Below are 22,150 nucleotides of genomic sequence, written 5' to 3'. Positions count from 1 at the left end.
TGCTTATTAGCATATTGGTGCCAAAGTTCTGTCCTATCATTAGAAATCTGGGGAAAAATAGCTCATAAAATCATGCTTAGAGCTTTTAGTCAGATTATTATACTACTAACTGTAGCTTGGTATCAAGAACTGGTTATGGAAAAGCACAGACAAAGGAGGAGGAATAAATACCGACTTGATCATGGAAAAGAGCTTCAAGAAAGAGGGTGTAACCAATAGTAACAAATGATGCAGAAAAGTCAAGTAAGACTGCATTAAGAAGAAAAATACTTAAAAATATCAAGTTTGAGAACAACTAAATGGGGTTCATCAACAACAATTTCAGAAAGATGATAGAGAAAGAAGCCAAAATATACATAATCCAATGGGAAATAAGGAAGTAAAAGTAGGTGGTTCTTTCTAGATTCTTTACTCTAAAGAGAAAGAGAAAAGTGAGACTTCAAGGTTATGGGGATTTTTTTTTTCAATGGGAAAGATCTGGCTGTATTTTATACCTAAAGAGCCAACGTAGGTAAAATACAAGATGGCGGACAGGAAAGCCTACATTTCTTCTGGTAGATGAAAATGAAAGCAAGGTTATCCAGTGAGAAAAATGGGCTAGGGGTGATATATAAAAGGAAAAAAGGCCCATATTACACCTGATTAGGATATAGTAAAGGAGACCTCTGATATATTGGGAGCAGCAGTGAGGGCCAAACCTGAGATCAGATTCAATGAACTTCTTGGACTGAATCACAGTTGATACCCTTTCCTTAGAGAAGATAGGATAGGGGCGGGCGTGGTGGCTCGCACCTGTAATCCTAGCACTCTGGGAGGCCAAGGCAAGAGGACTGCTTGAGCTCAGGAGTTTGAGATCAGCCTGATCAAGGGCGAGACCCAGTCTCTACTATAAATAGAAAGAAATTAGCCAAACAACTAAAAATAGAAAAAAATTAGCCGGGCACGGTGGTGTATGTCTGTAGTCCCAGCTACTTAGGAGGTTAGGGAAGGAGGATTGCTTGAGTCCAGGAGTTTGAGGTTGTGTGAGCTAGCCTGACACCACGGCACTCTAGCCTAGGCAAGAGAGTGAGACTCTGTCTCAAAAAAAAAAAAAAAAAAAAAAGAAGATAGGATAGGAAAGCAAGTTCCAGAGAAAATGGTAAAAGGGATACCCTTATGGTGCTATTTAAGGGATATTGGTAAGCTGATGTTTTTTTGTTTTACCTCTCTGAATAAACTCCTTGAAGAAATGTGCTTTTCTTTTTTCTTCCCCTTTAAACATTCTGTTGTGGACAATGTCCAGTCTAATGGACACAATGACAAATATTTATTGAGTGACTAAAGTATTCTCCCTTGCCAGACACTTCCTTATTTGTTTCAACTTAATTTATTAATGCTATTAAGATATCTTGTTTTATCTATTCACTGGCTGCTTGGAAGCATCCACAAAACAAAGAATCTGGTCCCACAAATAACTAGTTAAAATATGATTTCTATCTGAAGCTGCAAAATAGCCAGAACAACCTTTTGAAGACCATTTCCACATATCTGTTACATTCTAATATCTATGATACATTATTTCCCTAATTACAAAGATCAAAATCTTATCCAGATCTAATAATTGTAACTTTGCTTTATTCCACCCTTGCTCTGTTTCACTGTTTTTCTACTTTCTTTTCCGATGGTAGATCTTTGAAACTTCAACCACCACCTCACGTTGTGTAACTCTCTTCCCCACTCCAACAATACTGTTTTACCTTCACTCATTTGGAAGTCCTCTTCAGCTTCTGCTGGTTCTGTCACGACAGCTTTTTCTGATGGTGGTGCTTTCCCAATTCTAACTCTCTTGGTTGGTGTTTTAGCTTTAAAAAGAAAGTCTAATTTATTGTTTTAAAGTCTAATTTACAGTATTTAAATTGCTTTAAAGATATTATCTATCTATGCCTTATAGCTGTCTTAAAAAAAAAAAGATATTATCTGAATAATAATTTCAACAAGTTACTATTTTGTAAATAATACTCAAATCTGGGAAGGAGGCCTATTTCTAATATAAAATAGAATTCTATAAACATATTCAGTTTAGTCTAAACATTTTCCTTTTATGTTTCCATTTATTGCTTTCCAAACAACTATATCTTCCTGCCCTCTTTTCCCAAGGTGTCTTATGAAAATTTTTCTAATTTGTTACATAAGTCTATACAAATATCATAATATCTTATTCTTAGTTGGGTTAAATCTTTTCAGATTTTCTTAATGGAAATTATTATCTTCCTCAAGTCCTGAAAGTGAGCTGCCCTACTATTCTCTACCATCAAAATATTAAAGTAAAATAGTATGCCTATGAAATGTTCTAAATTTTAAGTCTAGGCAAGAACTCAGGCAATCAGGTGTAAACATCCTTCTGCATATTAAAGGTTGTCTTTCCCCCATGATACAAATATATCATTTTTCATTCCAATTCTAATTTTGTTAATGTAGTTTGTTTTCTGGTTTTGTCTTCCTTTCTTAAAGTATAGTAACTTAGAGCAAGCTCTGGTCTGTAACTTAAAAATTTGTGAAACTTCCACACATTTCTTTGAAAAACGTTACTGGCTACAACTGTCTGTCGGCTTCTAATATCAATACATGGTGAAATCATTGGTAATGCTGCAACATGTATTTTAAAATTAATTTTAAATGTAATCCTTCATATACAGAAAAACTACCATTTCCGAGTATCTACCTGTGAAGTGTCTTTCAATCATGGTTTTTAGATCTTCTTCCATAACATTCTCATTTACAGGGTCCACTTGGGACAAGGCTTCAAATTTTGTCTTCTTTGTGTCCACAGCTCTCTTCTTTCTATCTGTGGGATGGTCATTTTTGCTTTGTGCTAATTCAACTCTTAAATCACTGTCTCCATCCTCTTCCTCCCCGACTTCATCAACAGTAACAAAATTAAGCTCTTCTTTAAGGCTGTTAAAATCAGCCAGAGAATCTTCATCCTCTTCAGTTACTTCATCCAAAGTTACTAAATGCAAATCACTGCTGTCATCCTGTATTTCATCTACAGTAACTAAAGTAGAAGGGTCTTCAGGCATTTGAGAAGAAATGAACCCAATGGAACCCCTTACAGTATTTCCTTCATCTCCTTTAGCATTTAAAGTAGCAAAAGTTATGTCTGCTGACTCATTTAAAGGTAGCTCTTCTACCTCACCAATTTCATCCACAGTTACCAAGCGTTCCTGTTTGAGAAGATCTTGTTCTTCAGCCACTGACAGAATGGTAACATCTTTAGGTTCACTGTGGGAAATGCAATCATCCTGGTCAATTAATTCATCTAATGTAAAAAGTGAATTTGAATTTTTTACCATTTCTTCCATATTCAGTTCTTCATCAATTACTTCATCCACAGTGACTAGAGCTTGTGCTATATGTGCAGCTGCATCTTCCTCTTCCCCGATCTCATCTAATGTTACAAAAGATAATTCTCCCTCCACACCACGAGGGGTAGAAGTTTTCCCCTTTTTCTTCTTTAAGTTCAGTTCAGAGGAAGGAATATTTTTGAGAGCTTCTTTTCTTTTTCCCTTTATTGGATTCTGCTTGGCTTGAGAAGGATTCACTTCTTCTATAACCTCATCCACAGTAACAAATTCATCCAAATTAAATGGAAATAATGTTTCCTGTTGGAAAGTTAAAAATCATAGGATTGAGAAAAAACACTGACCACTGGATAGGTTCCAAATAGTCACAGTACATGTGCACACAGATAATTTGTGAGAATTTCAGTGCAAAGTTTTCTAAAACCTAAAATTAGAGTTATATTTTTTTAAAAGCCCCACAAATCAATGAGGTATAATTCACAAAGAAAATGCCAAAGGTAAATCCTAACATAACTCTAATTCCACTTTTACTTAATTTCAATAAGATTATACTTATTTCTTAAATGATGAGTTCTGAAATATAATCCACAAAAACACTACATTTAAAGAATTTGTCAAATAATATAAAGAATTACTATTTCATGTTACATAAATTGATTATATGTAGAATACATTTTAAGATATATAATGCTAAGATATGTTTATATTTTGAGACAGTTATATGAAAAATTGTCACTAAGACTTAATACCTAACATAACCTAATATTTTTGGAAAAAAAAATAAAATCTGTAATTTGAAAAATGGTGCCAATAGTAAAGAAAATAGATTCCCAATAGGACTCCTACACATTTAGTATGTTGTCAAGGGTCAATTGCTAGTATATACAATAATGACGTAAGAATATGTAGCCAGTAATAAAAAAATATATATCCAGTAATTTTGGGGAAGAAAATCTATAAGCAATTGTATTATCAACTTATTAAGCAAATAGAATTAACCATAATCCTTACTTCTGTTTTAAACTATTAACATTTCTCGTTGCTTCAACAAAATAGGCCCAAAGCCAATCCCTACAAGGTAAAAAAAAAAAAAAGTGAATGACTAAAAAAATATTCTATGAATGGTAAAAACCTAAAATAACAAATAACCAAATATAAAATACAAGATGTGTGCTGGGCAACAGAATTCAGTACCAGGAAAGTAAATCTTAGAGACCATCCAGTAAGGTTAGAGCCAAAAGGATAACCTCTTTCAAAGTTCAACAAAAGTGGGACAATTCCAGTAAAATGCCAATCTCCTTTATATATATATAATTTATATGTGTGTGTCATTAACCTGTTTCTGTTAATATGAGATTGTAGGTATTTTCCCATACTAATCCCTTTCTCTCTTTGTGTAACGTATTGCCCTACACCAAGAACACAAACTATTTAAGGCTAGCTCAAGGTCAAAAAAGGAATTAGTGGTAGGATTGGGGTTAGGGTCAAAAAAAGCCCCCACCTGATTCCTATCCCCTGCTCTATACCTCACTCCCTAAACATTTCTATTAACTATTTTAATGTAGATGAACTATGCTATGGAAGAATAGAAAAGAAGGGTTAGTGTTAGTGGATTACTTTTTACCTCTTTGGCTTTGGAACTTCTACTAGTGGTGCTTTTAGAATTCTTAGTGTTTTGCCCAGCCGAAGTCTGAAATATTAAATAAGAAATACAGAAAAACAGAATTTACAACCAGGTTATTAAGGTTCTAAAAAACGGACTTAAACAGCAAACATTACCCAAATACAGGTGATTATGCAAATATTTAACAGTATACAAAATTAAGTCAACAGTCACTTGACAGTATAGGCATCGTCTCTAAAAGTTGTAGTTAGTTTTACTGATCTTTTCTTCCCAAACAGTATAGGCATCGTCTCTAAAAGTTGTAGTTAAATTTAGTTTTACTGATCTTTTCTTCCCACAATGTCTAAGTTGGGCAATCAGTGACCTGATAAAGGAAGCTTCAATTTAAAAGAGAAAACAGTTTCCCATTCAGAAGCAGAGTGGTAAATGACCATAGGAGATTTGCTGAAGACTTTTTTAAAAACCAGTTATATTTCTGACCAAATTTTATACAAATAATGCTTTTCAAACCTGTTAATAAATTATGAACTTGAACTTAATATTCTAAATGTCCATTGGCTTAAATCAATGTAATCGTTTAAGAAAGGGAAATGGGAGCTTGGGAGGTTAAGTGAGGAGACGAAAGTACGAAACAGAATTACATCTCCTACTCCATAGCTACAGCAGCAGAGTTAATCACTCCAAAGACACACTGAGCCATTCTTCCTACCCTCCTCACCTTATTGTTGCTGTCATCCCGTTTCATGGTGGAAGGTCTAGCCTCTGTTTCCTGAGATTGTTTTGTTATATCCCTGTAATCCAGTTTAGAGTCCTTGCCTTGCAGGGCTGAGATCTTTCCACTGCCTCCTCTGGTAACACCGCTCTGAGTGGGTTTGAATTTACTGCTGCTTTCTGCCAAGCCTGACCTGGCACTTGCAGGTTTAAATAGACCAAATTCCTTGGCTGAAAGTTTCTTTTCAGCATTTATTTGATCTCTGAGCATAGATTTCAGAAAACTTTTTTCAGTTTCAATTTTTGAAGCTGTAGCTTTTGCCTTAAGAGAAGTGACCATAGCAGTCTTGATGCCTGATTTACTGCTGGATACATTCGATACAGCCAGCATACTAGTTTTACTAGTTTCGTCAGTTGTATTAGCCTGACCCACTCCTTTATTTGGGTATGCCTTGATCTCAGTATTTTCTGCAGGCTTTTCTTTCACTGCTGCTATAATCTTTTCCAATTTCCCTGGAACCACTCTACCTTCATTCTTTTCAGCCTTCTCTGTTCCTATTTGTAGATCCATTCTGGTTTCTTTGGTATGAAATTCATTCTCCTCTTTTTCATCCATGTTGCTTTTTTCAGAAATACCCTTTTTGCCCACTGTCTTTTCATCCCCGGTAGAAATTCCTGGTACTAAGGTCACAATACAAGTAGATGGAAGTATTTCTGAAACAGTTTCATGTTTGTCTACTTCTTTGACAGCTTCTACCATAGACTGTGTAATTCCAGAAAAGAAATCTTCTGCTTCAGATGGAGATTCTTCTAGAATTCCTTTGCTGTTCCTTTCTTCTACAAATGCACTGTCAGATAGTGATAATTCTGTTTCAGGGTTAACAATCTCTACCTCTTCCTTCTCAAAGTCACTGGTATATACCTGCTGATTTAAAGCAGACTCCTCTATATTTTCAGTGAATAATTCAATACTAGCTGGAGTGGATTCTACAAAAGGAATTTCCACTTTGACCTCCTTTCCTTCAGTTTCAACTTCCAATGTTTCAATAACAAAGTCAGTGTCACACAATGTTTTTTCAGGTTCTTCCTCACAAGGCTCTTCCTGCTGTACCAAAGTTTCTGTTTGAATGTTGGGAGTAGTTTCTTCTTCAACCTCATTAGGTTTAACAGAGGGACTATCAGCTGCTGTTTGCACCTCACTTTCATCAACTGGACTGTTTTTCAAGTCAGGGCTAAAAGTATTTAAAAATAAACAAACAAACAAAAAAACACAAACAAAAACACAAACAAAAATCAAACTATGATGAGAATTCAACCATTATAAATAATCCTGTTGATGCCAATTGTTAAGACTTCCTGATGCATTAGTAATAAGCACTGGGAAATCCAGCCCATTGGCATTAAAATGGTTTATATGTTTTGACGCAAATATGTAAATAATATAAAATTTTTAAAGAGATCCTCCATCTCACTGAAGATTTCTAACTCAAAGTAAACAGGAGCAAAACTATGACCACCAATTTGCTCCTTTTACTCATGTGAGTTACAACCAATTTTGTCCTTCCTTTGTCAAGTTTATACCTGACATCAAAAGGCCAGATGTGAATTTGAGACACCTCAATTATCAGGTCCTATCCCCAACAGTGATGACTGAAATAACAAAATATTACATGTGTACAGTTCTACAATGAAACTAATGATACATGCATTAAAATTTTATAAGTAAACCTTTTAAAACATAAACAGTAACTGGTAGAGGGAAAAGATCACACTCTTAACCATATTATCTCTTTTATTTAGTTTTTTGATGTCAAACAGATTTGTTTTTAATTTCCCAAGAACTGTATGTATTAACACTTAAACGAAAACTTTCTTTAAAAGTATTCTTTAAATACTCTATTGGAGATTTAAAGTTAGTGGCGAAACTGATAGAATCACCTTAACATGAACATACAGTCTTATTATAAATGTATGCCTTTAGCTATAATAAGCAATATGTTAAAAAGAAACCTTTCTGATTACAGAGGATAAGAAAAAATTCCAGTATCATTTTTTAAGTAACATTTTTCAGAAAAAATGGAGAACATGCTTGGCCAAGTATATGTCATTGATTTTATCTCATCATGGTCTTTTTAAATCCAAAGTAAACAAAACATCTGTGATTCTATAATCCACTACTTTCACTGAGGCAGACACAGAATAAACTATTTTACACTAATGGTCTATAAATCAGAGATTATTCTGGAGAATAATAAGGAAAATTTTAGCTCCTAAAACCATGTCCAGCATGCTATCAACACAAATCAAAGCTTAACAAGTATATTCACATAATTACATTAGAAGAGCAGGTTGGAGAAACACACCAGAAAGTGACCAAACCTGTCAATACCTCATACTAAGAGCTATGTTTTCTTAATTTTTAAGGAAGGAAAGAATAAGTCATCCCCTTTGACATGCTTCCCAAAGCATGGCCCATATATCCTTTAGTTAACAATGCAAAATGATGTGTACCTGTGTCCTGAGATCTTGATTATATTTTATTAGCATAGAAAAAGTAAGTGCAAGTACATCAGGGTCTAATCATTTGAGCCAATAAACTGGTTCTTTCCCCAGCCCTCTCAAAGATGGTAAGTTTGACCTTCCAACGGAGAAAAATTTTCTACCAAATCAGAGAAATACCTCTTGATCAAAAATAGCCAAACCAGTGAGTTTGAGGAATTTATTTTAGGTTCAACAGCCAGTAACCTTAGATGTTAATCAATACATATTCTATTAGTTGTGCAAGCTATCCCTGTGTATGCTGAAAAGATTTTTATTTAAAATAATTCATGTCTCATATTCAAAGTGCAAATGGCTGATTTTAGGCATTCTAAATTCTTAGAACAACTCAAAATAAAATTTGTGGCTAAGTACAAATATGACAAAGAAAAAGAAATGACAAAGTTACAGCAGCTACGTATTATTTCTCAAAACATAAACTTTGTTTTCAAATTAAAAAACCCATATCCAATAATGAAGAATAAATTCATATTTCTGTCTCATTATTGTAGTTAAGTATTAACCTAAAAGGCTTTCTAAAATTAGAGCTATATAAAATAAGCATCTATGGGGCTAGAAGGAGAACAATGGAGATCTTGATTCCTGGCTCAAGGATATACTAAGACTTTCTCCTTTACCATATTTAAAGTTTCTCAATAGTAAAAGTTATTATTATTTAAATAAAATGAATCACTATGTAATTCTGCACTTGAAACAGAGAACATAGATCTACTTGGAAAAATAGTTTAATTCAAAATTTGTCCTTGTGTGCTGGTCTTTAAAAATTCTAGTGCTTTCTTCACAGAAATCATTTATCAAAAGTTAGTATCTGTTTTCTGGCTAATTAGGGGAACTGATCAAGTTAGCTTGGAAAGACAGTTTGAGACGTCAAATAAATGACATTATTAACAGAGTTAAATAATCAGTCTTTCTAAACAAATAGCCATATTCTGGGAAATGGCACAAAAAAGGCTTCCAGTAAGGTATTCAGATCTAATTTTCTACTCCCCTATCCTGTTCTAATACATCATTAATACCAGAATTTCAAAACCTTCACAAAAAGTATACAACAAAAGTTGGGTATGAGAACACAGGTTAACACTGTAAGGCAACACATCTTGAGAAACTTAAGCTGGGATTTCACAATACTAAAGATTAGTGTTTATTCCAGAGGCCCACCGGGTATTTTCGACATCAATGAATTAGGAAAATTTCATCTAGCATCCTTATTTAGTGGCTTAATCACATGATAAATAAAGGCTGTTTACATGTAAAGGGGATGAGTACTGGCATAATGTGGACTATTAAATTAGGAATGTATCCACATGAGATTTCCTCTAAATAAGAATAATATATTTTAAGTAGTTGACATTAATTATAAACAAAAGAATCAGGCCGGGCGCGGTGGCTCACACCTGTAATCCTAGCACGTTGGGAGGCCGAGGCGGGCGGATTGCTCAAGGTCAGGAGTTCAAAACCAGCCTGAGCGAGACCCCGTCTCTACCAAAAATAGAAATAAATTAATTGACCAACTAAAAATATATATAGAAAAAATTAGCCGGGCATGGTGGCGCATGCCTGTAGTCCCAGCTACTCGGGAGGCTGAGGCAGTAGGATCGCTGAGCCCCGGAGATTGAGGTTGCTGTGAGCCAGGCTGACGCCACGGCACTCACTCTAGCCTGGGCAACAAAGTGAGACTCTGTCTCAAAAAAAAAAAAAAAAAAAAAAAAAAAAAAAAAAAAAAAGAATCATATTCATGATGAATTGACAACTGCAAGTGCTTTGTTAAACAAACAAACAAAAAACAAGACAGGTAAAGTGGCATGCTCCTATAGTCCCAGCTATTCTAGAGGCTGAGGCAGGAGGATTGCTTGAGCCCAGGAGTTCAAGGCCAACCTGGGCAACATAACGAGATCCTGTCTCTAGAAAACACCACCACATAGTATTTTCTTAGTATCAGTTTACTCTAAAAGCAATGTGGAACCACATGTACTCACCAGCAAATTGGTATTAGCGGATCAACATTTAAATGGACATATAGGAATAACATTTATCGAGTGTTGGCAGGGGAGGGGGGAGGGGGGCATGGGCAATATACATAAACTTAATATTTGTACCCCGATAATATGCCAAAATAAAAATAAATAAAAAAAAATAAAATAAATGTGAAGTATTCTGGACTTAAGAGGATATTAGTGATAGAATTTAAAAATTAATTTTATAAGGTTGAATAACTGTAAATTAAGAAACATATTTGATTTTAAAAGATACATCTAAACAATGAGAGATAAACAATGTCAACTGCTATTGCTACAGATAACAGCTTTTTTTGCAGACCTCCAAAAAACTTTTGTCAGGCCGGGTGCTGTGGCTCATGCCTGTAATCCTAGCACTCTGGGAGGCCAAGGCAGGCAGATTGCTCCAGGTCAGGAGTTGGAAACAAGCCTAAGCAAGAGCGAGACCCCATCTCTACTAAAAAATGGAAAGAAATTAATTGGCCAACTAAAAATATACAGAAAAAATTAGCTGGGCATGGTGGCGCATGCCTGTAGTCCTAGCTACTCGGGAGGCTGAGGCAGGAGGATTGCTTGAGCCCAGGAGTTTGAGGTTGCTGTGAGCTAGGTTGACACCACAGCACTCTAGCCCAGGCAACAGAGTGAGACTCTGTCTCAAAAAAAAACAAATAAAACTTTGTCGAATATTTAAATGGATTTTCAGGCCAGGCACTGTGGCTCTTGCCTGAATCCTAGCACTCTGGGAGGCCGAGGTGGGTGGATCCCTCAAAGTAAGGAGCTTGAAACCAGCCTAACCAAGAGCGAGACCCTGACTCTAATATAAATAGAAAGAAATTAATTGGCCAACTAATGGATATAGAAAAAATTAGCCGGCTGTGGTGGCGCATGCCTGTAGTCCCAGCTACTCGGGAGGCTGAGGCAAGAGGGATCCCTTGAGCCCAGGAATTTGAGGTTGCTGTGACCTAGGCTGCTGACATGACACTCTAGCCCAGGCTACAGAGTGAGACTCTGTCTCAAAATAAATAAATAAATAAAATAAAATGGATTTTCAGAAGAGTCAATTTACTTACCTGCCAGCCACAGAGTTACTGCAGCCAAATTGCAGGTCTATATTGCTACCTGTGGCATTGTTATTTACAAGGTCCTTTATGGGCTTTTATAGCAAACATTGCTGGTGGTACTGTTTCTTAGGCATGTAGAATGATATGAAGATGTACGACTTTAAAAAGTCTGTGCTGACAAATATAGTAAACCTATTGCTTAGAGTTACTGATATATTTTAATGTACTCTTAAATCATCTAATAAAGTCTTATTTATAGAATTACTGAGAAAAAAATCTATAAGACATTTGTTTTTCAGGCATCTTAAAATTAGTGCATCAGATAAACTTTCCATATTTCAACACTTTCAAACTGCTATTTCAAATATACTCTTAGAGCGTGGAGTAACAAATATGAATGAATTAGAATACAGGAGGGAAAAAGAAATATTCTAAATCAGTGATTCACAATGAAGAACACTGAAAGCAGGTTATTAGTTGGTGGGATAGAGGTGGTGACAAGGAGGGTATCCATCAGAATGAGAAAGTTACTAAGGAAAGGGTGTACTCTATGTAGTCAAAGCAAGGCTGTGAGCCACTAGTTTATGTAGACTCTAAAAACAAGCTTTCATTCTCTGATAGTACAAAGCAGGGTACACAATTTTTTTGTGACAAATATCCCTTCTCCCCATCTCAGTTATTTTTTAGAAGTATCAAAATACACAATGAAAATAATTTTTTATGCTAATTAAATTTTATTTTATTTTATTTCTTTTTTGAGACACAGTCTCACTCTGTTGTCCAGGCTAGAGTGAGTGCCGTGGCATCAGCCTAGCTCATAGCAACCTCAAACTCCTGGACTCAAGCAATCCTTCTGCCTCTGCCTCCAGAGTAGCTAGGACTACAGGCATACGCCACCATGCCTGGCTAATTTTTTCTATATATATTAGTTGGTCAATTAATTTCTTTCTATTTATAGTAGAGACGGGGTCTTGTTCTTGCTCAGGCTTGTTTTGAACTACTGACCTCCAACAATCCGCCCGCCTTGGCCTCCCAGAATGCTAGATTACAGGCGTGAGCCACCACGCCTGGCCTAAATTTTAAAAGATTAAAATTTTACTATTGTGTTTAATTATTTTAGAATAGAATTCCAAAATAGAAAAACTAACAAAGAGAATATAAATCTGATCACAGAGTTGAGTTTGAGTTTTAGCAAAACATTTTCTAAAGAAGTCATATTTGTACATTTAATTCAAACTGTGTTTTTATATGTAGTTTTTCTAAATATTTAGTAAATACCTGAACAAGACAGAAACAAAACAAAACCAAACCCCTACATCAAACACAACAAAAAAGAAAAACCACACGCTCATACATATACAACATAAACATGTAAAAAAACAGGAACTTTCCCTACACATGCACAATTACTATAAAATACAGAAATAAAATCCAGTAACTAAATAGTATACAAAAATGTTGGTAAACTTAAAGCAACATACCTTTCTTTTCCTAGTTCAGAGTCTTTTTCAGTTTGCATCTGTAATATAATCAACATCTAATTAGAGGCTATTCTGCTGGATTTAAAATATTTAACCCATCAACACAATGTTTTTGGTTAAAATCTGAGCTAACAACAAAAAAAGAACACACCTTAAAAATCTGTAAGAACAGCTAGTTTTCAGTGTCCACACACCTATCAGGTTCTCAATTTTTTTTCTCCTTAACTTAAGTTCCCTAAATTAGGTTATACAGAGTAACTGACATACAGCAATTTATGAGAAAAATAAGTTTCCTTAATCTTAACATAAATGAGAAATTCTTGTAACTTTAAAAGCCTGGAAATACCATCCTTTTGCTTAGAATAAAAGCAATAAACTTGAAATATCAACATCTTCCTTTTGGAATTTAAAAAAAGACTTCTATTTATAAGGGAGACCAGCTGACTTAAAAAGCTTCCTATTCAAAACACCTAGAAATGCTTGATAAAATTTAATAATCCTTTTAAATATTTATCTGAGCCCCCAAGAAAGCAATGTTCTGGGGCCCAAAAATGAAGCTAGAGTAAAAAGTCCTGTGTCTGTGTACCAAGCACTATCCTAGGCACTTGGGACACAACAGCAAACAAAATGGCAAAAATAGGTGCCCTTTGGAGCTTATACATAAAATGAAAGGCCTTTTCTGTGAATCATTTGTTCTCTGGGTTAAAATTTTCAAGAAAAATTTTGTCAGACTAAAAATTGAGAATAGTACTTTAAGAAATTGGATAATGTGTCTAGAGAGGATTTAGTAGAGACAGGTCTTGCTTTTGTTCAGACTGGTGTCAAACTCATGAGCTCAAGCAATCCTTCCGCCTTGGTCTCCCAGAGTGCCAAGATTGTAGGCGTGAGCCACTGTGCACAGCCTAAGAAACTAACTTTTGAATGTGTTAAGTTATGGACACATATTACATTATTACGTATAGACCCACTCTCATTACTACTTAATTTTGAAGTTAAGTATTTTCATAATCAAGAGATTAAAGATGCAGATACTAGTTTTCAGTATTTAGAAGTACTGCATGCTTCGTATGTTGACTAAATATAGATGCAGAAATAAAGGTTACATTATACCAGGAAGGAATGCTTCAGGTAACAAAAATAGGGGATGTTAGGAGGATAATCTAGAGTTGATAATGAATTCATTTTAAACAGTAGCAAAACAGACACTGTCAGAACAAAAATGGAGCACAGCTACATCTTTTTTAATTAACCAAATGTGCTCTCCAACTTAATAAACTATAAGAATGAAGCTCTGGGTAGGGCTTGGAAAATAAAGTATCAACTCAGACAGATGTTTCACGAATTTTCACTTGTTTCATTTTCTTTAACTCTAAGAATTCTGGACTGTATATCTGGAAGAATTTCTATACAGTGTTTACCATAATTCAGAGCTTAGTTGAACACAACTAATAACTTGAAAAATATCAATGATAAATTTTTTAAAATGCAATGTTCTGTGGAGAAAAACACAAAAACTTCAATTTCCCTAAGAGTATCAGGTAAAATAAGCCACTCAAATTTGTGCTTAGATCAGTACCTATCATAGTACATTTACTTACAGGTACCCTATTTTATTCTGATTTAGATGATAAAATGTTCTTTTTTCCTTCAGCTAGTGCAAGATTTTTGGCAATTTAACAAAAAACATACAGACACCTAATATAAGGCCCTATCATTTCCCTCCTGATACTGGCATACAATGAAACTAATGGAAAGAGAAAACATTTTAGTCTGAATTTAATTCTTTCACAGGTGGACTATTCATAGCTTCCCTGTATATATTACTGTGAAAGCCAAGAACCTGTAAAATCTTACTTCTTACAAAAGAACAGAATTTATAACAAATATAAGCAAATAAAAGAATACACAAATTTCTTTCCACCAGGAGAAAGCCAAAATGGCTTCAAAGTAGTCTCTGCAATTATGTTACACATATGAAGTCACTATACACATGTCAATAAGTATCATATCAGAGTGCATGTTTCATTTTTCAAAATTAAACCTCAATTTATTTTCATTTAGACAAGTTTATATTGCTCCAGAAACCACGAATATTGCAACAGTGATTGTACAACAAACTTTAAAAAGAAAGACTATCTAAACACAGAACCAGTTTGACTATTGCCTGAGATTAATTATTGAAATTACCTTCAGAGTACATCTTCTGAGCTTTGGAGAATGACCTTTATGTTACCTTCATTTCCTAAAAGCAAAAAAACTGACACACAAAAAAATCTTACCTTTAATGAGTCTATCTTTGGAGATAACATGCAGGTCAATACATGGTCACCTATGTTCTGTGGATTTTGTTTCAGAAAGCTGTACATGGACTGAGCAGATTCAGGACTATCTAACTGAAGAATCGCCTTTGGAGAAGATAAAAAATTATAAGTAGTTCTTAAAAAAAATTAAAAGTAGAAATACTATATAATCCAGCAATTCCACATTTCAATATATGACCAAAAGGACTGAAAGCAGAGGCTCGAACATATATTTACACCCTTGTTCACAGGACCATTATTTATAATAGCCAAACAGTGGAAGCAACCCAAAAGTCCATCAACAGATAAGTGTATATATAAAATGTGGTATATGCATACAATACTGTATTATTCAGCCTTAAAAAGAAAAAAAACGCTGACACATGTTACAACATGGGTAAACCTAGAAGACATTATGCTAAGCAAAATAAGCCAGTCATAAAAAGGCAAATACAATTCCCTGTGTATGAGGTATCTAGATAGTAGCTGAATTAATAAAAATAGAATAATGGTGGTTGACAAGTGCTGTGACAGGGGGAAGGGGAAATCGGGAGTTATTGTTAACGGATAAGACCCTTCAATTGAGAAAAAAAAAGTTATGGGAATGGATGGTGGTAATAGTTGCACAATGTCATTGTGTTTAATGTCACTGAACTGACACTTAAACATGGTTAAAATGGTAAGTTTATTTTTATAAATAATAAAATTTGTATATTTCACCACAATAAATTTTTTTTAATTTTTAAAAAGTTTGAATATACTTTTCTTTTAGGCTTTGCATATGCAATTACAAAGGTTAAGGTTAATCCTTATTTCAAAGTAAACATGAGAAAACAATCCTCAGATGTGGCAAAGGCAAGGCAAAATTGAAGAGGATGGTAGGTATTTGTTAAAATAGAGGATAAAGCAAAGGTTTAAAATTCCTATATGCCATCTGTGCTCCATCTTCCATCCTATGTCACACTATTTCTAAAGTACCAAACATGCTCTATTTATCAGTTAGAAATATATCGAAGAAATTAATATTTAGTTGTTGGTCAATTATATACTTTTTACGAAGTAAATATTGTCAACTTTGATATGAAATCCCGCCTTTCTAGGCAATATACAGCTTATCAAAATCGAATTTTAGGCCGGGCGTGGTGGCTCACGCTTCTAATCCTAGCACTCTGGGAGGCCGAGGGGGGCGGATTGCTCAAGGTCAGGAGTTCAAAACCAGCCTGAGCGAGACCCTGTCTCTACTATAAAAATAGAAAGAAATTAATTGGCCAACTAATATATATATATAAAATTAGCCGGGCATGGTGGCGCGTGCCTGTAGTCCCAGCTACTCGGGAGGCTGAGGCAGTAGGATTGCTTGAGCCCAGGAGTTTGAGGTTGCTGTGAGCTAGGCTGACACCACGGCACTCACTCTAGCCTGGGCAACAAGCGAGACTCTGTCTCAAAAAAAAAAAAAAAATCGAATTTTAATGAACATATAGCTCAATAACATATTAAATACAGAAGGCATACTACATGAAAATAAACAAACAATTTTTGGTTCCTTTAAAGTAAGGAATGATTATCTACATACTTTCTTCTATGTAAATAAACAAACAGACCTAATTCTATGTATTTTATGGCTAAAAGGGTCTGGTAACACCCTTTTCATTTTAGAGGTAAGTGTAAACCAAGTTAGCCAAGGTCACAAAGGTAATTAAGGCTGGAGCCAAATGGACTGAGGTCTAAATTTCCCAATAATTTTGTACTATAATACCTTTCTCTATTGCGAAAATTTTATTTCTCCTAGAAACTTGTTGTTCTGAAGACAGAGTGACATAATCTCTCCTGTCACAGTCCAGGATAAACTACCCTGGTCTATCACAATTCTGCTAAGTGGCTAAATAATGTTTGTAGGTGCTCCAGTTCAGAGCTGAATTAACAGTTACAGACCATGAGCATATAGCGCTTAGTTATATATTCTCTATAGAACATACAGCTAAATTAGATGGAAACTTGTTACCTTGTTTTTATTATTCAAGAATACATGGTGATCCACTTTTCCAAACTGAAGTCCAACACAAAGTACACACTGAAGTCCATCTTCAGGTATGTTATCAAGATGTACAAACCGATTGTAAATTTTATCCGTATTTGCCTGTAGTTTTTTTTGAGATGACATGGGGGGAGGGGAGGGAGGAAAAAGCCCACAACTGAAGCATCAAACTGTAAAGAGCAGATTAACAGTAGTTTAAAATTACAAAAGCCAGATGATATCCTCTCTCTGAGAGTAAGAAAAAGGGTGAAGATGATGAGATCTTAATTTTAGATATGAGTAATCAGTAAAATGATATACTGAGAGGTGTAATATTTCTACTATCAATATGTTTACCCAAAACATCCTCAGACAGAGCATTGACCTGTAGGGCCACTTAATATGCACCCCAATGTCTGGAAAAATTTTTCACACCGGAGACGACCATATCCTTTATTATTTTTACCAAGAAGACCAATCTAACATCTCCACCCACCTCACTACCTTAACATTAGTACTAAGGTTTTCTTTAATTGCTAAAAGCTAAGCAAATAAAATAATCAATGTTTCTATCAATTAAATAAGCATGCAAAAAGGATTTAAATGCAAAACTCACCTCTGGGTCATTTTCTTTAATCAAAGTTGTAAATATAGCTTCCTAAAAAGCCAAAATAGATAAGTTGAAAGTATAAGCTCTTTCTCATTCATATACTTACTTAGCATAACCTCTATGAATATGCATTACATAGTATTTCATAAAAAGAGGAAAAAGACAGCAAAAATTCTGTTCCTTCCAAAAATCTTTCCCCTCTCCTAAACAAGTTATTATTATTATTTTTTGAGACAGAGTCTTGCTTTGTTGCCCAAGCTAGAGTGAGTGCCGTGGCATCAACCTAGCTCACAGCAACCTCAAACTCCTGGGCTCAAGCAATCCTGCTGCATCAGCCTCCCGAGTAGCTGGGACTACAGGCATGCGCCACCATGCCCGGCTAATTTTTTCTATATACATTAGTTGGCCAATTAATTTCTATTTATAGTAGAGACAGGGTCTCGCTCTTGCTCAGGCTTGTTTTCAACTCCTGACCTTGAGCAATCCGCCCGCCTCCCGCCTCGGCCTCCCAGAGTACTAGGATTACAGGGGTGAGCCACCGTGCCTGGCCCTAAACAAGTTATTGATGCCCCACCCTGCCCGTACAACTTAATTCTTCCTATTCCCTTAAGAACATTAAAGACTAATAAGGCAGTGGCATTTAGGGAAGACACTCAAATTCACATATAAGAAATTTAAAAGAATTCAAATTATAAAAGAAAAATTAACTAAGCAAAGTAAAGCATGAGGAAGAACAGAGATGCAGACAAGTAACAAACGGCACAGTGTGTAACTACATAGTGATTTGGTGCTGTTGAATTATAAAGAAGCCAAGAGTGGCATGAAACAGGAATGTCAAAGCTAAAAGAAGATAACTAATGGAAGAATTTGTGTGCAAGAAACAAACTTGGGTTTTACTTCATGGAACTATGGTTCCTAATAAATATTTTTTTCCCTTGACACTACTGACAAGTATAAAACCATGTTACCAATTGTATCAGATTTCAGTGATTCTCAGTGAAAGGCTTTGTCAAATTCATGCCTCTTAGTCATTGGTAGTAAACATTTATAAGCCACACAAAGACACTGAATGGTTTTTATTATCAGATAAAGTTGAATTTGAATAGATCCGCATTTAATGTCAGCTTCATGGATTTGTGGAGAAAGGACTTCAACAAGACAAAACTGAAAGTAGATGGTACAAAGAACTACTCTGATGCTCCAGTAAGAGTCTCTAAGAGATAAAAGAAATGGTGGATGAGATAAGAAAGAGGGAACAAGCTCCACAAAGTTAGCATATACAAAGACCTAGAGAGGAACCAAATGTGAGAAATGAGAAAAAATTAAAGATAATCCAGTTTGGATGACAGATAATGGCAGACAATAACAAAAGTGAGACAATAACAGAGAGGAGAAGCCTACTTTCAGACAGTATTCAATCTTTCTTTCATCCCAACACACAAGAGGAAAAGGATTCCCTCGCTATGAATTCTCAAACATGGGATGGACAATTGTTGGAGGGACAAAAAAAAAAAATTCTTAGTGTCTGACAGAAAAATGTGATCCAAAGAAGAAAACTAGAAAACATAACAGACTACAACAATTCTGATAAAAAATTAAATAAGATATAGTAAAATTTGTGATAAGTCTATGATTTACCTCATCTTTTATATTCACATTTTCAGGAGCCATACTTATTGAGAGTTCATTTCCATCCATCAATATTGGGAAGCAGGTATAAAAGTTTATCATAGAATCTGCAGATTTTCTGTTTATTTCTATATATGCCTTTTAAAATAGAAATCATAAAATGAAAAAGATAAATCTTATTTAAATTATTTTTTCTTGAAAAGAGACTTACAACTATAGTAAACTACTTCAGTCAAATTAATTGAACAAATTTAGTATTTTTAAGACAAAAAATGTCGTCCTCAGAAAGTTGAGGCCCACAGACTAAGAATAGTACAACCATAAGCAAGAAACAATGAATAACTGAATTAATAAGGCAATACCAAAGACAGAAACAAGGGACTTTCTAAAAACGGACACTAAGTTTCATCTTATTCACCACCGTATCCTTAGTACCTAGCATGTAGTGGACATTATATTTGTAATGAATTTTTTTGAGACAGGGTCTTATTCAGGCTAGGGTACAGTGGCACCATCACAGTTCACTACTACCTCAAACACCTCAGCTCAAGCAATCCTCCTTCTTTGGCTTCCCAAGTAGGTAGGACTACAGGCATATGCCACCACACTCAACTAATTGTTTAATGTTTTATAGAAATGGGGTCTCCCTATATTGCACAGGCTGGTCTCCAACTTCCGGCCTCATGATCTTCCCCTTGGCCTCCCAATGTGCTAGGATTACAGGTGTGAGCCACCATGCCTAGCCTCTAATGCATATTAATTAATGGATAGTTCTTGAGTAAATAAATAAAATGATTGATAAAATATGAGAAATATGAACTGGTAATGACTGTCAAGTTATTTTTTATTTTCATAGGTATTAAATTAAGCTCTGGGCTGGGAGCAGGGGCTCACACCTGTAATCCTAGCACTCTGGGAGGCCAGGTGGGTGGATCGTTTAAGCTCAGGTGTTCGAGACCAGCCTGAGCAAGAGCGAAACACTGTGTCTACTAAAAATAGAAAGAAATTAGCTGGACAACTGAAAATATATAGAAAAAATAAGCCGGGCATGGTGGCGTACACATGTAGTCCCAGCTACTCGGGAGGCTGAGGCAGAAGGATCACTTGAGCCCAGGAGTTTGAGGTTGCTGTGAGCTAGGCTGATGCCACGGTACTCTAACCTGGGCAACAGAGTGAGACTCTGTCTCAAAAAAAACAAAAAAAACAAAAAAACAAAAAAAACAAAAAAAACCAAACCCAAAAAAACAGACTATAGCTCCGTATATTTTGGTTTTAATTTTCATGCCTGGGTAAGTAAAGAGGTTAAGCTTTCTGCCATATATTTGATAACTAACGAGGTAGAAACCAAAGTTTGTTTATAGTTGTAAGTCTACTTTTAAACGAATTATCTCTATGTTGTCAATTTATCAAACTTTTAATACGTTGTAGTATAATGTGGATGTGAATCCTATTCCCATTTTACACAATATTTTTTAATTTAATTTCCATTTGCTTTATGTTAATTTTATTTTCACAAATGTTCATTTATATAATGGAATCTAACATTTTTCCTTATAATATCTAGAAAAGTATTAAATCTCCAAATATTTAATAATTCTTCTCTAATCAAAACTGGGCAGATAATAATCTAGGTTTTTTTGAGTCTAGACTTGATACTTGTATTAATTTGAACTATTTCTAAATATCCTAAATGTCCCCTATTTAAATGTATTGTCACATAAAATAACTCATATTAAAAAATGCATTTTTTATTCTTGTCTTAAAACATTACAAATAATCTACTTTTAAAAATACAGCTTTATTGAAATATTGCTGTGATATCATGTCATACCATGTTTAAAAGACTGCAATGCAATGATTTTTAGTATATTTACAGAGCTGTGCAACCATTCAAACAATCTACTTTCAACATGTCAAGCTACACATAACTCACTTGTACTCACTGTCCTGTTTTCCCAAGTACACTGGCTCCAATTACCAAACATATTTACTACTCTACTCCCAAAGATCTCTAGTGATTGCTGACTCCTTTCTATCATAAGAACATTACTCTCACCATTCTTATGGTGTCATTTCCATTACTTAAACTCCTTCCTGAAATCTTATCTCCTATGAGATACTTTCCACAAGTTGCTTATTATTAACAATAAGTTTTAATTTGCTGTTTTAAACTTACAAAATACATACTTATCACATCCTTATAGAAAACTTAGAACATACAGATAAACCTAGATTGTTCTAAGTAGTGATGACGTAATCATTACTCTGAAAATAATTACTTCCCATTTGAGAATCACTAGTAAAAGAGCAGAAGGAATAAGAAATACTAGTAAAAGAGTGATCTATAAAATCTTAAGTCAAAGATCTTTATTAAATATATTAATGATGCAAAACATTTTCTTTTTTTGAGAGAGAGTCTTCTGCTGTCACCCAGGCTATAGGGCAGTGATATCATCAAAGTTCACTGCAACCTGAAACTCCTGGGCTCAAGTGATTCTCCTGCCTCAGCTTCCTGAGTAGCTGACACTACAGGTACCCACAGCCATGCCTGGCTGATTTTTAAATTTTTTGTAGAGATGGAGTCTTGATATGTTGCCCAGGCTGTTCTTGAACTCCTGGCCTAAAGCCATCTGTGATTCTCCCGCCTTGGCCACTCAAGGTGCTGGGATTACAGGCTTGAGCCACTGCACCCAGCCAGTATTTTCTATTAAACTACAATTTTGAGTAAAACTTCTGACACATTAGTTAAGACATCCCTCCCCATCATTAAAACTATGCCTGATTTGAATACTAAAGGATATCTGTTTTATATTTTAAAAATCCCTT

At 34.9% G+C, this 22,150-nt stretch overlaps 1 protein-coding gene across 6 annotated transcripts in view; it reads right to left on the bottom strand.

Annotated features, from left to right (window-relative positions):
* The window catches only part of ZNF638 (zinc finger protein 638), a 121,970-nt gene that overhangs the window by 5,515 nt on the left and 94,305 nt on the right, over positions 1 to 22,150 (bottom strand). For all 6 annotated transcript variants that reach the window (XM_012750062.2, XM_012750066.2, XM_012750065.2 and 3 more), the window contains 9 exons: positions 19,334 to 19,462; positions 17,702 to 17,743; positions 17,074 to 17,208; positions 15,051 to 15,176; positions 12,772 to 12,809; positions 5,684 to 6,908; positions 4,966 to 5,031; positions 2,702 to 3,641; positions 1,737 to 1,841 (listed from right to left, as the gene is read on the bottom strand). In XM_012750062.2, the coding sequence (XP_012605516.2) occupies positions 1,737 to 1,841; positions 2,702 to 3,641; positions 4,966 to 5,031; positions 5,684 to 6,908; positions 12,772 to 12,809; positions 15,051 to 15,176; positions 17,074 to 17,208; positions 17,702 to 17,743; positions 19,334 to 19,462 (2,806 nt within the window). The remainder of the gene's footprint in view (positions 1 to 1,736; positions 1,842 to 2,701; positions 3,642 to 4,965; positions 5,032 to 5,683; positions 6,909 to 12,771; positions 12,810 to 15,050; positions 15,177 to 17,073; positions 17,209 to 17,701; positions 17,744 to 19,333; positions 19,463 to 22,150) is intronic.

The sequence above is a fragment of the Microcebus murinus genome, chromosome 3 (genome assembly GCF_040939455.1).
Source record: "Microcebus murinus isolate Inina chromosome 3, M.murinus_Inina_mat1.0, whole genome shotgun sequence".
NCBI classification, from domain to species: domain Eukaryota; kingdom Metazoa; phylum Chordata; class Mammalia; order Primates; family Cheirogaleidae; genus Microcebus; species Microcebus murinus.
This window is presented reverse-complemented; position numbering and strand designations above follow the sequence as displayed.